The sequence below is a fragment of the Xenopus laevis genome, chromosome 4L, assembly GCF_017654675.1.
Source record: "Xenopus laevis strain J_2021 chromosome 4L, Xenopus_laevis_v10.1, whole genome shotgun sequence".
Taxonomy (NCBI): domain Eukaryota; kingdom Metazoa; phylum Chordata; class Amphibia; order Anura; family Pipidae; genus Xenopus; species Xenopus laevis.
In genome coordinates, this window is record NC_054377.1 from 80,419,309 (window position 1) to 80,435,277 (window position 15,969).

The 15,969-nt window shown below is 39.5% G+C and overlaps 1 protein-coding gene across 5 annotated transcripts in view; it reads right to left on the reverse strand.

The window, feature by feature from the left end:
- Positions 1-15,969, reverse strand: part of patj.L (PATJ, crumbs cell polarity complex component L homeolog) — a 132,950-nt gene that overhangs the window by 96,674 nt on the left and 20,307 nt on the right. For 4 of the 5 annotated variants that reach the window (XM_041590401.1, XM_041590400.1, XM_041590397.1 and 1 more), the window contains exons 9-14: positions 15,605-15,701; positions 15,056-15,144; positions 13,870-14,011; positions 12,938-13,045; positions 8,029-8,108; positions 5,715-5,771 (exon numbers count right to left, since the gene is read on the reverse strand). In XM_041590401.1, the coding sequence (XP_041446335.1) occupies positions 5,715-5,771; positions 8,029-8,108; positions 12,938-13,045; positions 13,870-14,011; positions 15,056-15,144; positions 15,605-15,701 (573 nt within the window). The remainder of the gene's footprint in view (positions 1-5,714; positions 5,772-8,028; positions 8,109-12,937; positions 13,046-13,869; positions 14,012-15,055; positions 15,145-15,604; positions 15,702-15,969) is intronic. The other variant, XM_041590399.1, reaches the window with a different exon arrangement.

Sequence of the window (15,969 nt, forward strand, 5' to 3'; positions counted from 1 at the left end):
AAGCTCAGTATGTAATGGCATTCCCAGATTAGATGGAAGAAATCCGCAGCTTGTTGGTGACACCTGGGACAGGAGTCGCAAGGGATCTGGCCCATCAGTTTGAGTCGTGTGGGAGTTATGTAAATATGGTGCATAATTTTATATTGTATTAGTTTGTCTTTCAACGATATCAGGCCAGTGTATATGTGTTCCGTCGCCTCGTCCCAGTTATCTTGGTCAAGGCCTATAATTTTAGTATTCCACCAGTCTTGTGCTGCTTGAAAAGGTTTGGGGCCGGATAAAAGGAGCTGCTGGTAGAGCCGGGACACCAGCTTTGCTGGGTTGGGATCATGAAGAATTTCTTCTATGACTAGGCAGGATTGCTGGGGGGTAAGACTGTTAAATTGGGAGTAGAAGGTATGACGTAATTGTAGGTATTTAAATAGTGGAATTTGCGTTGGCTGGCATTTAAGTTGTAATGTGCAATGGGTGACAAAGGAATGATTCTCAAGGAGGTCCTTCAAGCATTTAATGCCTTGCCTGGGCCAGAAAGCAGAGTGTTGCAAGGATCTAAAGTGATTCAAATAGGAATTTCTCCAGAGTGGGAGGTGAGGGGATAGGAGGGGTGGTGAATGGCCCAAGATTTTGAGAGCTATCAGCCAGGCCTTCTGTGGGGTAGTCAGTGTCGTCGGTAGCGGGCCAGAATCCCTGGGGCTCCGATAGGGAAAGTTGCGGAGGCTCTCCCACGAGGATAGTAAAAGAGCTTGTAACTGGGAGTTTGGGTTATACGGGTCAGGGTTAAAGCACCAGTGGAGGTAATATATTTGTGAAGCTATGAAATACCAATGGAAGTTGGGGAGGGCCAGTCCTCCCTTGTCGCACGGTGCACATAACTTTGACCAAGCGATTCTGGGTGTTTTCTTGTTCCAGAGAAAGGGGGTCACGATTTGGTTTATACTTTTAAAGTATTTTTTGGGAATAAATATTGGCGCATTATGGAGTAGATAGAGAATTTTGGGGAGGTAAATCATTTTAATGACATTTACTCTACCCCAGAGAGAGAGAGGGAGTTTAGCCCATCTGTTTAAGGTATTGGTCAGATTAAGTAAAATAGGGTCTAGGTTTAAGGTAGTGTATTTGGTGAGATCTGTATGGACTATCACTCCTAGGTACTTGAACTGGGTGGCCCATTCAAGTGGGGTCTCTTGTGGTAGAGATCGAGGTTGGTCAGGGTCAATGGGGAATAAAACAGATTTTTCCCAGTTAACGCGTAGTCCGGAAAACGAGCCAAACCGGTTGACCAGGTCAAGGAGGGCAGTGAGAGAATCATTGGGATCTGCCAAATATATAAGGAGGTCGTCAGCAAAAAGGGAGATTTTTTCCTGAATAGTGCCGTAGGTTAAACCCTTGATTAAAGGAGATTGTCTGGTCAGAATTGCAAGTGGTTCTATTGCTAGGGCAAATAGAATTGGGGAAAGGGGGCAGCCTTGCCTTGTTCCCCTCGATAGTAAGATAGGGGGGGAGATATGGCCATTAACTCTCACCCGTGCCGTGGGGTTCTTATATAGAAGTTTGATCCAGGATATGCATCTAGGGCCAAATCCGAAACGGGCTAACACCTCCCACAGGTAATCCCACTCCACCGAGTCGAAAGCCTTAGCAGAGTCAAGGGAGGCAACTACTCTGGTGCCTGTTTCAGTATGGGCAATCTGCAGGTTGGTAAAGAGTCTGCGGAGGTTGATGTTAGTGGAGCGTCCTGGCATAAAGCCAGATTGATCAGGGTGAATAAGGTCAGGGACTACCTGTTGGAGGCGGGAAGTGAGGACCTTAGCCAGGATTTTAGCATCTGTATTTAGGAGAGATATAGGGCGGTACGAAGAGCAGCGAGCTGTATCTTTACCCGGTTTAGGGATGACAACTATGAGGGCCTCTGTAAATGATGGAGGTAGAGAATTACTATCAAAAGCACTTTGCAGCGTTTCTAGATATTTTGGGACTAATTGTTCTGAGAGAGCTTTATACCAGTCTGGAGGGAGGCCATCCGGTCCTGGTGTCTTATTGGGGGGTAGGGAGGCAATGGCATCAGCAATTTCTCGGGGCGTTATAGGTGCATCCAGAAATGTTCTGTCACTAAGTGAAAGAGACGGGATAGGGATTGAGTCCAAGAACTGAAGGAGTTGGGTTCTAGAGTGAATAGTTGTGGTAGAATAGAGGGTTTGGTAGAAGGTGGCAAATTCTTGTGCTATGAGCTTGGGTTCTGCGACTATAGAGCCATCATCCAAGATAAGGCGGGGAACAGCGGAGGAAGTTGTCTGTTGTTTAGCCAAAAATGCCAAAAGCTTACTATTTTTGTCGCTCTGATCAAAGATACGCTGGTTCTGGTAAAGTAAGGCTTTCCTAGTTAGTGATATGGAGGCTCTGGAAAGAGAGTCTTGGGCACTTAGGAGACCGGCATAGTTGGCAGGGGTAGGGTTCAGAGTATGTGCTCCGGAAGCATTGTGGAGTTCATTCTCCGCAGCTTTAACCTGGTCTAAAGTATCCTTCCTCGCTTGTGAGATTGCCCCCATAAGTGCTCCTCTCATGACTGCTTTAGACGCATCCCACAGAGTCAGAGGGGAGGTGGACCCCACATTATGGACCCAATAGTCGCCATAGGCCTGGGCATTCGCTTCAGCCACCGTAGTGTTTTTAAGCCAAAGAGGGCTTAAGCGCCATAGCTTGTCTGAGGCCTCCGGATTCCAGCGAAAAGTAACTTGGAGTGGGGAGTGGTCGGATAGGGATTGGGGTAGGTATCGGATTTGGTCAATCATAGGCAGGAGGTCATGAGACACTAGGGCCAGGTCTATTCTAGAAAAAGTTTTGTGTGTTGGAGAGTGGCAGGAGAAGGTTCTTTGGAGTGGGTATTTCCATCTCCAGGGGTCAGTCAGCTGTAAGGCTTCTGTCCACTTGGTGAGCTTTGTAAGCGTATGGGGGTCAGGGCTAAGCTTATCCAAGGACGGATTTAAGCAACAGTTAAAATCCCCCATAATACAGAGGGGGCTAGGTGGGAATTCAGACAGTTTAGTCATCATTGTATCCAGGATTGACACTGCAAATGGCGGAGGCATATATAGATTGACCAATAGAATGGGTTTGTTGGCGATAAGGCCATGTAATACCAGGAATCTGCCGTAGTGGTCTAAGTGGAGCTTTAGAAGTTCAAATGGCAGACCCTTGCGAATTAATACGGAGACCCCCCTCGAATGAGTTGAAAAAGTAGAATGGAAATGCCAACCCACCCATGGTTTCTTAAGTGCGAGAACTTTTTGCCCGGAGAGATGCGTCTCCTGGAGGAGAAGGATAGAGGGAGGATATCTCTTGAGGTAATTAAACATCAAGCTCCTTTTAAATTTGGAATTAAGGCCCCTCACATTCCAAGAAAGTACTGATATATTAGCCATAACATACAGTAGCAGGTATATGCCGAGCCAGAGGAAGTGTCCATCCCTTCAGGTACATGAGTAAGAGAAACATAGAAAGTGCAACATGCTTAGTTATTATGCCATACAACTGAGAGTGAATAGTCTGCAAAATAGATTGATATACAAACCCAAAACATATATAGCCCCAACCCTCCCTACTCACCCCCCAAACTCGGGTGAGTCTATTACCCATAACAATCTATAACAATAATGGGGGTTATCCCCTAGACATCTGCTAAGAAACAGTCCCTATCCGGGGGTCTAGGGCGGGTGTTAAAGTTAGTAACTGCCTGATGTCAGGCACCGAGCTGAAATGTTGGGCACTTGCCCCGTAAGAAAAGACCAGGAGTGGCCCGCAGTAGGATACCAACGTGGCCGGGAAGGGGAAAAAAAAAGAAAAAAAGGGGGGTGGGGAAACTGTAAATTGCAGGATTATTAACAGACTCCTTCAAGTCAGTTGCATCTCCATTTTTTTCAGGTAGGAAATGGTGTCCTTAGGATGCAAAAGAGGGTCATGCCTCCTCAGTGGTGACCGTTTTGGAGGATTGCAGGGCTGATCTCTTAGGCAAAAACCTTAGGGGGCAAGCGTTCCATGGGTAAAACAATGGGAAACTAGGCAGGTATGTTTGAGGGACAGCTGGGGTGCCTATTTGCAAGCTTACCCAACATTGTGCGACGGTCGCCATAGAGTAAGTTCTACCTTGCTAATACCTAAGATAATGTGAGAGGAATACGCATGGCCCTGCAGAATAATATTGGAGTAGGAGTATTTGACACAAACTGCCAAAGGCAACAGAATGCCTTATTGGGTGTGAGAAACAACAACTTGTAGAGATCCTCGTGGGTTGGATCAGAAATGGGGATTCTGGGAGGTTACTAGCTAGACAGGTCTGGGATTCCGGTCAGGAGATTGGCGAGCGCCTTGTTGGTTGAGCCAGTCTTCCACGTCCTTAGGTGAGGTGAAGAAGTGTGCGCGGTCGCCATCTTGAATGCGCATCCGCGCAGGGTATTGCATACTGTACTTGAGTTGCGCCTCTCTGAGTCGAGCCTTTACCCTTGTAAATTCAGCCCTTTGTTTTTGAATGGTAGGGGAAAAGTCAGGGTAAAGTGATACTGTTGCCCCTTGGAAGCGAATCGGGCCTTTCACTCTGGCTGCTGTAAGGGCCGCATCCCGATCTCTGTAGTTGAGCAGTTTTAGGAGAAAAGGGCGCGGGGGAGCACCGGTTGGTGGGGGTTTTGTTGGAACTCTATGAGCTCTTTCCACAATAAAGACTTGTGAGAAGGTATTTGGGCCTAGAGTCTCTTGGAGCCAATTTTCTATAAACAATGGAGGGTTATTCCCCTCCACCCGCTCAGGCAGGCCAATTATTCTGATGTTATTGCGTCTGGACCTATTTTCTAGGTCATCTGCTTTATCAATGGCTGCCTTCAGTTGGTTTTTCATGGCCTGAACATCAGTTTGTAACGGGGGCATGGCGTCATCAATTTCCGACACTCTGGTTTCGAGGGCCGTAGTACGCTCCCTCACCTTTTGTAGGTCCTGGCGCAGCAAGGATAGGTCAACTCGGATTTCCTCAAACTGTGCAGTGGTAGATGCGCGGCTCTCCATAATTGCGGATAGTACATCTCCCAGGGTGGGTTCAGGAGGTGTTGCTGGTGGATCCAGGGCCAGGTCTGGAGGAGAGGGTGGCTGAGAGGCCTGGCCGGGAGACGGCGGGTGTGGTTGATCTCGTGCAAAGCGCTCTAGGCGAGAGGCAGTCTCCGGTTTTGGTTTGGGGGTATTCCTCCTCATCTTTGTCAATAGATCCAGACAGGAGAAGTATACTGAGTAATGGAGTAACGGGGTAAGTAGCAGGGTATGTGTGCTCGGTGCTCGGAAAATCAGGCAGCCACGTCTGATCACGGCATCATTTTGGACATGCCGCCGGGAGTAGGCTAATACCCTCTAACCACAGAAGGTATATTTCAGATCAGGGGGGGGCAGAGGGGGCACCGCTCCAGGTATCGTAAGGGCCAGTGCAAAGGTGCCAACAGATGCTAGAAAAGGCATAAAAGGGGCCAGTTCTGTGGCCTGTTAAGAGCACCCCCTGAGTTACGGTGGTAGAGGCCTGTTCTGTCCAGAATTATGTCCTGCCGCTGTCTGAGCTGTTAGGTGCCAGCTTCTAGGGTTGTGAGGCCGTGATATGGACCAAGGTATTGATGTCTGTAGGGGTATAGTAGCGCTCATAGATACTGATAGAGGATCATTTTTAATAGCATTTATTTGCAACAAACCTTTGAGTATTTCTGCAGTTCAGCATCATCATCAATCTTGGGATCCAGATTAACAACCTGAAAGATTGGTTTAAAAGGTGAGAATTAGGGACCTAGTTATCATGCTGTGTAAAAAGTGGAGTGAAGCATTAGAAAACAGTTTGAAAACAAAAGAAAAGATCTGGTTGTTATGAGCAACATCACCAGTATGATAAAAAAAGACCCCCTAACTGGTTAAACAAAAGATTAACACTACACATTTCCTTAATGAACATTCCTGAAGGAAATTATATACCATGCATTCCTGTTTTTTGTTCATTATTTCTTCTTTTCAATAGACACAGAAATATAGGTATAGTCTGCATTTTACGCACATATGAATGGAATCTTGCATATAAGAATGGAATATGCCATGATCCTGTATTAGTAACATTATTAGTTTAGACAGGGTGATTTACGATTAAAGGTGTGGTTCACCTTTCCATTAAATTTTAGTAACTTATAGAATGGCCAATTCTAAGCAACTTTTTAATTGGTCATCTTTATTTATTTTTATAGTTTTTTTAATTATTTGCCTTTTTCTTCTGATTCTTTTCAGCTTTCATGGGAGTCACTGACCCCATCTTAAAACATATTCTCTGTAAAGCTACAAATTTATTGTTATTGCTACTTTTTAGTACTCGTCTTTATATTCAGGCCTCTTCTATTTATATTCTAGTCTGCAATTCAAATCAGTACATGGTTGCTAGGGTAATTTGGACCCTAGCAACCATATTGCTGAAATTGAAAACTGGTGAGCTGCTGGATAAAAAGTTAAATAACTAAAAAAACTAATAATAAAAAACTAATTACAAATTGTCTCAGAATATCACGCTCTGCATCATACTAAAGGTTAATTTAGAGGTGAACAACCCCTTTAAGTGCCAGATTTTAAGAGATACATAGTAAGTATCTCACTGACAAGTTTTTGAGGGGAAGTACTTTTTACTACATAATGAACTAAAATGTAAATCATTATACTTTGATGAAAAAACGTTTAGATGGTTTTAAAGTTGTTTCTAAATATAGCTGCAACGGACAATTGAAAACAGTATTAGTCTGTTGTCTACGCTGCTGGTTCCGACTTTTGAAACAAGGCATCAAAAGGCCACTGATAAAGCCCCGGAGTATTGACTTCTGCTACACTGTTTTAAAAGTCAATGTAAAGAAAAATACTATTTTCACTTGTAATTACATTTACAAATATCTTTAAAATCAATAAAAAAGTGAAATGTATTGAAAAGTTGTTAAAATTAATTTTTTTATTATTGTTGGAAATCTCCTTTAACATTACTTCTATAGTAAGTGATATCTTTAAGTTGCTTCATAAAATCCAATGTTTTTTATTTTAAAATTAAAAACTGATTTAAAAGAAACAATACCCCAATACCTATTCTAAGTAATTTTGTGTGTTTTTATTCTTGATGGGATTGCTTGGCCTACAAACTGCAATAATCTATTCTTCATAATTTTTTAGAATCACTTTATGTCACGTGTACATATAAAGTTGGATTCTCTGTTTCAAGAGCAGCAAGAGAAAAATGTTAATTCTTGGCTTTAAACAAATTAGACATTTGCCAGATTAGCAACTTGTGGTTTACTACCTTTTGCAGTAAGAAATAATTGCCACTGCTTTCCAGGAGTGTTGCCCAGGAGTGTAGATTGCCCAGTTAGGCCATAGCTAATGAGCAAGTTCAATTTATTTTGGTAGAACAGGACAACTTACTAATGTTTTGGGGCCCTAAATTGAATTGGATGTGGAACCCAATAGCACCTAGTTGGGCTACTGCTGTTTTCTATGGGGCATGCCCACAAAATTTAGTGAAGATGCACATGATGGCAAAAAACTAATGTTATTATAACACACTGCAGATAGCTACAAAATGTGAAACTGCTTTTAGAGGTTCATTAATGTAAGACTTTGCAGCCCCCAATAACTTTTTGACAAAAGATTCCTCGAGTGAAAACAGATGTACCACTGTTTGTTGTCGAAATACCAAAAGCACCTTTTAATCATGAAGAATGAGAATTGTTTCACTTAAAACTTTATATTCGTGGATCTGACTTAACAGGATGATCAGAAAAAAGCCAAGTCACTGCTCAAAGTGTTTTTACTGTGATGCCCATTCTTCTGTATTAAAAGGTATTTTGGGATGCTTTGTCGCCAGTGGGATAGGTGATCTACCATGCCAACAAGTCTCTCACTCCCTAAAAGTTTATAGCTGTGCTTTTAAAAAGTCTGGTTTTTCTACTCTAAACAATGAAAACAGTTTGCAAACATAAACTCAGTTCTTACCATAACAAGATAATCTGAACCAAGGCGTTGCTCCCACTTAGATTTTAATGAATTTGTTTGAGGAGATTTGTTTGACGGACCTATTAAAATATAAATATTATATAGGACTTGTAAGCCAAAACTTAAATGCATTAATATCAGCCCTTCTGTATGCTGAAAAGAGAAAAAGAAAATTACATGCAAAAAAATAATACAGGTATGGGATCCATTATCCTGAAACCCGTTATCCAGAATTACAGAATGACTGTCTACCATAGACTGCATTTTATCTAAATAATCTGAATTTTATATAATGATTTCCTTTTTCTCTGTAATAATTAAAACAGTGCCTTGTACTTGATCCAAACTAAGATATAATTAATCCTTATTGGAAGCAAAACAACTATTGGCTTTATTTAATGTTTAAAGGATTTAAGACTTAAGGTATGTTCTAAAAATGACGGAAAGATCAGATCAATCCGGAAGACCCCAGCATTCTGGATAACACATTTTTACGAATGTTTAAGATGGCTGGCATGCAAGAACCAAAAATAGCCAATGTAAGGTCAGCAAATAAAGTCTGTGTAGAGTATTTAAAAGCTGCACTACCTTCAAGCTGCAGGTCTTGCACTAACCAAAGAATCGATCACAGAGATTCAATGAAAACCTTGTTAATGTAAATTACGAGAGAGATGTTTACGTGGTGTTTCACCCCGGTCAAAATTACCTTTTCATTATATTAACAATTCTAATATATTTTTGTAGCCTCACAAGTCTGAATTTCAAATTTCAAATGCTTAATAGTGAGTACAATCTGCTAACAGAAAAGTTAATTGCAGCACAATCTGTGTGTAGTTGCTATGTTTAGGATAAAACAGAGTGATTCTTGGCTGTATCCATGTCAGGAAAGTTATTTCTAGTTCCAGAGAAAAAAATTAATGCAAAAGATCATAGTCACTAATTACAGCGCTGGACATAGATTGGGTGTTAAAATGCCTCCCACAGAAAAAAAGGAGCATGCCCTGTTTTGCATATGCTTTGAGGTACATGGTGCTCCAGGGAACACAGGTGCAAGTAAACTTTGGTAAATCCTGGATTAAAGCAGTCAGTATTTCCAGGGCTCCTTTTGCACATAACACTGCCAAGTACTCCCACTCTGCCTGCTGAATAGCGCACAAATGGCTTTATTGACACCTCCTCACCTTTGTTACACAAATCTTGCACCTAATTTTTGAACTGGGAAAGACATTTGCATCATAGGTATGAAAATAGATTACATTCATTTTTCTTTTAGCACTTTAGTAAATGAACCCATATTATTTACAGTATTTTGGAGTGCCTAAAACATGTTCTGGTGTGATTTAAATGAACGGCACTTTACAGTTGCACTAACCCCTTTGGGAAATGAACACCTGACAAGCCATCACCGTTATCGAGAAAGCATATCAGTACAATGCAATCTTAGACATTATTTATACATTTGGCAGATAAAAAAGGCCTGTCTGGTTTAATTAGGCCATTGAGTAACTTGAGCTCTGATATAAGCTCCAGTTCTAAACCAGTCTTCCGAGGGAGCTCAGCTATCTTGACATTTATATCTTTTCAGCTTTCTTACATGACTGTAATACTGCCTTAGTAGCATAAATAAGACAATCTGACAGGACTGGATGGCATAGAATGACTGGTTGTCCTGCATTTGACCTCACTCAGAAGCCTAGTACAGGTATAGTGTTCCTACTTAAGTAATATTCAACTTATAAAAGCTTCACTTCTCCTGCCCTTTTTAGAAACCTGTGGAAAAGATTTGTTTTTTTGTCACATGAATAAGGCACTGGCAGAATGCTCATTAGTGTTGACACAACCCATCTGTGCAAGCTCTCAGAACTGAATCATGAACACAAATCTCTTAATAAGACATTGACACTGTCTGACAAGCAATTAGCCATTTAACTATACGGATTCACATTTGCAAATCATTTTGTAGAACATGTTGCTATGCATGTCTGGTGCAAAGCTGGGCAGAAGAGTACAACATTAAATTATTTGTTCCTGCACAATTATGTAATTAAAGCAAAGGGACATACCACAAACTTTTTTATGCTTAGGTTAAGACGCATAAAAAAAATAAAAATAAAAAAAGTTTAGCTTAAGACAGACAGTGGGGCTCATTTATCAACACTGGGCACATTTGCCCATGGGCAGTTTACTAGAGCAACCAATCAGCGATTAACTTTTTAAAGCCAGCTGCAAGTAGAAAAATGAATGCAGCAATCTGATTGGTTGCCATGGGTTACTGCCCATGGGCAAATTTGCCCAGTGTTGATAAATGACCCCCATCTGCATTTCACCAAGTGAATATTTGCAATGGATTGACAACAAAGATTTAAGATGTATTGAAGTGGAAAATATTGCCTAATTTCACAGTCATTTTCAAGAATCATCCTGAGAAATTAGAAAAATGTTGCCGTAGGAGCGAAAACTCAATCGCAAAAATCACAGTTATTTATTTTTTTCAAAATGTGACTGGTTAAATAATTAAAAAATAAATAAATAAATAACAATACTGTTGAAAATACACCTCCCATTTACGTCTATTCAAATGAAATAATGTAAGTTTGGAAAAAACTTTTTTTGTAGCAATTTGCTATTTGAATAATGGAAAGAATGGTTATTTTTAATTTTATTACAGTTGCCCTTTAGTGTGGGGAATGAATACCTATACAAACAGCGTGTTTCTCATTATTTTGTGTTAGAAAAAATAAAAAAACAAACATTAAAAGGGTAGTTCACCCTTAACTTTTAGTCTGCTATAGAATGGTATATTCTTAGTAACCTTTTAGTTGGTCTTTATTTTTTTTTATTCTTATAGTTTCTGCCTTCTTCTTTTGCTTTCAGCTCTCAGATGAGGGTCACAGACCCCACCGACCAGAGGGTGTAATTTTTTTTATTACTACAGGTATAGGATCCCTTATCCGGAAACCCGATATCCAGAAAGCTCTGAATTACGGAATGGCTGTCTCCCATAGACTCCATTTCATCCAAATAATAATTTTGCAAAGGACTAGCAAAGAATAATTTGGGCAAACGATTGCAGAAACTGCGGGCAAGTTTCTGAAGTCACTTGCGTTTTCTGATATACAGTAGATTGCTTTAGCATGCTGCCAAATGGGTTTTCAATTAAAAACAAGAATTTTTATTTTTTTCCCACCTGAAAACTGGTGAGATTTTTATTTGTCAAAAACCTACTTGTTGGAAAAGAAAAACAATTTTTTACAGATTTAGAGGAATCCATAACAGAACATGCAAGTGTAGCTCATGTTGCAATGTTGGGATATGTTCTTTCGTTTCGATGTTACAGTGAAAAGCCTAACTCAAAGCAGCATTTCAAAAGAAGAAACATACTGTATTTGCCACTGATATTAGTGCAACATATCAGTTTGTACTTAGGGTAAGAGTTTCTCTAGATGATCCAGGCTTAGAATATCTGAATGTCTTATGTATAAATTCACTTTCTGTATGTTCAAAGTATATGAACCAATGCTCGAAAGTTAGTCTTTGAACAGGATAAAGGTGAAGTGTACCCGAGTTTTATCCGCAAACCTCAAAGAACATTTACTAGACATCATGGGGAGTGAAGGATTAGAAGGAAAAAAACTTTGAATTTCAAAGTTTTTTTTTGGCTACTTCGACCTTCGACTTTGAATCAAACGATTCAAACTAAAAATCGTTTGACTATTCGACCATTCGATAGTCGAAGTACTGTTTCTTTAAAATAAAACTTACTTCACCACCTAAAACCTACCGAGCACCAATGTTGGCCTATGGCAGTGATCCCCAACCAGTAGCTCGTGAGCAACATGTTGCTCTCCAACAACTTGAATGTTGCTCCCATTGGCCTCAAGCCAGATGCTTATTTTTGAATTCCAGGCTTGCAGGCAAATTTTGGTTGTATAAAAACCAGGTGTACTGCCAAACAGAGCCTCAATGTAGGTTGACAATCCAAATGGGGCTACCAAATGGCCAATCACAGCACTTATTTGGCAGCCCAAGAACATTTTTCATGCATGTGTTGCTCCCCAACTCCTTTTACTTCTGAATGTTGCTCACGGGTTCAAAAGGTTGGGGATCCCTGGCCTATGGGGAAGGTCCCCATAGGCTTTCCTAGTAATTTGTGATCGAAGGAAAATCGTTGCGGTAAATCCTTCGACTTCGATATTCGAAGTCGAAGGATTAAACTTCGATTCGACCCATAGTAAATGTGCCCCCATTAGTATTGCATTCAGGGTTCAGATACTTATGGAGAAAAGTATAACTGTTTTGTATTTCATTGACCCCCACTTATTGTTTATACTGGACACTATTTAAAGGGAAAGTCAGCTCAAAAATAAAAATTTGCCTAATACAAAAAACATAATTCTGAGCAACTTTCCAATATACATTTATCAAATATTTAACGTGCTTTTAAAGTTATTTGTAAAAACAATTGCTATTGAAAGCATTTGCTTAACTCCTGGTTATTACTTTTTAAGCAATGTTGCAAATGTTTTAGTTCCCCAGCAAAGACAGGTCTGGTTATCAGCTGGATTGTCTTATATTGTATCAACAGTCTGAGCCATCAGGGCAGAGAATAGAAAGGGACAAACACTTTTTTCAAAAGCAATACATATACAAATAACTTAAAAAACAAACAATTTATAATGAATATATTTTGTAACATTGCTTAGAATTATCTTTTTAGGAAAAGAAACATTTTTGTGGTTGACATTCCCTTTAATATTTTTTGCATCACTGGCTTAAAATACTACACAGTATGCAAATTGCTAAGAAAATTACCTGCAATTACACCAATCTCCATTGTGTCAACACCATGGCCTCTGTTTTCAGTCAGCAGTAAGCTCATGTATGATAGAAAATTTCAAGATTACTTTACCTGTCCTCATCTCATTTTTGTAGTTATCAGCTTGTTCCTGGTTTCCCTCATTAACAGGAGACTTGTTTATTTCAGTCACTGGTGGGTCAGCAGGAAGTTCTGGCACTGCTGGTAAAAAAAATAAAATAATAATAATTAGCTAGCTTCTTCACTTTGTATGGTTTGGTCTGCATATTCTTCCTAATATCATATACATACTGTAATTATAATTCATGTTGCACCAGTGAATGCAACTGTAACCATTCAATATTATTTTTGCCTGACACATGCAATATTGTATTTACTACTTTTTTTTAAGCAAAAATGTAAGGTTTAACAGGCATTGCATTGTTGAAATTAGCTTTAAATAATGTTAAAAACTAATTATAAAACTGCCTATGTAAAATACTTGGGCATATAAACGAGACAATGATGTATTTCATCCCCTATTCCGTGTGATGGAGGTCACAACTATCCCAGACATAGAATAACACATATCTGCCAATTTGTACAGAGAAGCCAAAAGGCCAGAGCTAGTCATTACATTATATTCAGAATTATTTTTCCTTAAAATCAAGAGATTTGTTAATGTTCCAAGCAAGCATTATTTAGCACAGTAGATGGTTGATTATTTATAAAGATCTACTGTAAGGATAAAGTAATGTTAGCCGGTATGGAATTCCTTATCTGGAAAGCCATAATACAGAAAGCTCACTGGAAAGCTTACATAGTCAAATTATTCATATTTTTAAACAGTTTCCTTTTTCTATAATAATGAAAGCATATTGTACTTGATGGTAAGTAAGCAGGATAAATCCATACGGATATTAAAACATATTGGGTTTTAAGTTTAATAGGTTTTTGAACGGTGATTCAAATTACAGTATCTGGAACACTTCTGGTCCCAAGAATTCTGGATAACGGATCCTATAGCTGTAAATATAACATGGTACCTCTAACAACGGATTTTTCTTTGGCAACCAGTTCAAGAGGTTCTTTGTTCCTTGACAATGTGAGGTGGACTGTTTGTCCAGTATTGCGTAAAGCTGCAACTACATCTTGATTTGAGTATTCTTGGATGTTTACACCATCAACCTGCAAAAAAAAAAAAAAAAAAAAAAAAAAGAGTCTTAGCTTTTTACCATTTGCCCAAAAATGCTGTACATTGGCCCCTCTAAAACTGAACATAGACTGCTAAGCCCTTTCATATTCTACACACAAAAAAAGCTATTGCTGTAAAATGGAAATTTTTGTTTCCTACCACACATGAGGTTGTTATTCTACTTCAGAATATAAAATCCAGCATGGACATCAATATATAGACTTTTTGATTGACAAGATACCAGGGCTAATTTTTATGCCCTCCCCATTATGTTGATCAACTAGTAGGGAAGCACAAAACTGTACGCTGCCATTGGGAATAAAGGTGGATTGCAATTTCCCACTCTTTGTTCTTACTGCAGGTGATTGGGACTATGAATTTGCTATTAGTCTGAATTTTAGGGATGCACCGAATCCAGGATTCGGTTCGGTATTCGGCCTTTTTCAGCAGGATTCGGCCGAATCATTATGCCCAGCCGAACCAAATCCGCAGGCAGGGAGGGAAAGGAGTGATTTTTTTGTCACAAAACAAGGAAGTAAAAATGGTTTCCCCTTACCACCCCTAATTAGCATATGCAATTAGGATTCGGTATTCGGCAGAATCTTTCACGAAGGATTCGGGGTTTCGTCCGAATCCAAAATAGTGGATTCGGTGCATCCCCACTGAATTTATTTTTGTTACACTTTACTACTCTCTTCTGGGACATGTCCCTTTTTGGCAACATTTGTAGCTCTCATTATCAAACAAAAGAGCTCACACATACAAACACACAAAAGGGGTTCTTCTAATTTCCATGTTTCTATTTGAAGTTTTTTCTGAGAGATAACATATTGAGGGATGCAAATGTAAGAAAAAACACACACATGAAAAGAGCCATTGCTTAGAAAGGCAACCATTACTAGTGACAACCTTATGGGAACCAAAACTGGTTGATGTCACACCCATGGTCATACTGGTTAGTCTTGAAAATTCTTGGAGGGTTGACTATGCCATTAGATTATGCATTTACTTTGAACTTTGAAACATAATTTACTCACAGCTATGATTCGGTCTTGAACTTGAATACATCCACTTTGATCAGCAGCACTACCTGGTATTATGCTTTTAACATAAATTCCTGAAGAACCTGTCAAATAAAGATGCTTGTTTTCAAACAGGTTACCGGCAAATGCTACCTGCTGGCTGGATGCTAAAGGAGAATGCATAGGTTATAGACCTATTTTGTAACTAAGCTAGTTCCAAGGCTATTGTGTTTTGAATGTCCGTATGTAACTTATAGTATCACTTTTTACTGGTGGTAAATAGAAAGCAGCAGAACTGAACCACCATCTCTGGATCTGCAGGAAATCACAATCCCTTCTGCTTTTTTAAAACATAAAAATATTTCCCTTTTTTAAGACAGCTAGGTACCATGCAGACCCTTAAATATGTAATAAAAAAAAAAACCTATGATCACCAGATAATCTTTTTCTAGTTCCTAAAAATACATAATTCAATGGATATTTGAATCTAAAGACATTTTGGGTATTAGTTTTCATAACTAAACCCTGTTCAGAAGAGAGACATGTTTAAGCCAAAATACTTACCACCAGTAAATGCTCCAGTATAACCAACTACTGTTATGCCGAGACTCTGTCCTTCTTTTTTTGTAAGTTTAATGTCATATTCATTATCAGCATTTTCCTAAGAAAAAAAAGCTAACTTTCATAACATGCTTCGACACATTTTTTAATTTAAAAAGCAATATATATTTTAAAGGGCTACTATGAACTTATATTTTGCTGTTGGATTGTTGTTGGCACTAAATCTGGGCATACACTGTATATGCAATTACTGTATAAATAGTCTCTCCTCTAAGAACCGGTTTGGCTAACGTCATGCCAATACTATTTCAATCACATGATTGTAACTGGTCATACATAGGGGGTGATTTATCAAAGGTCCAATGATT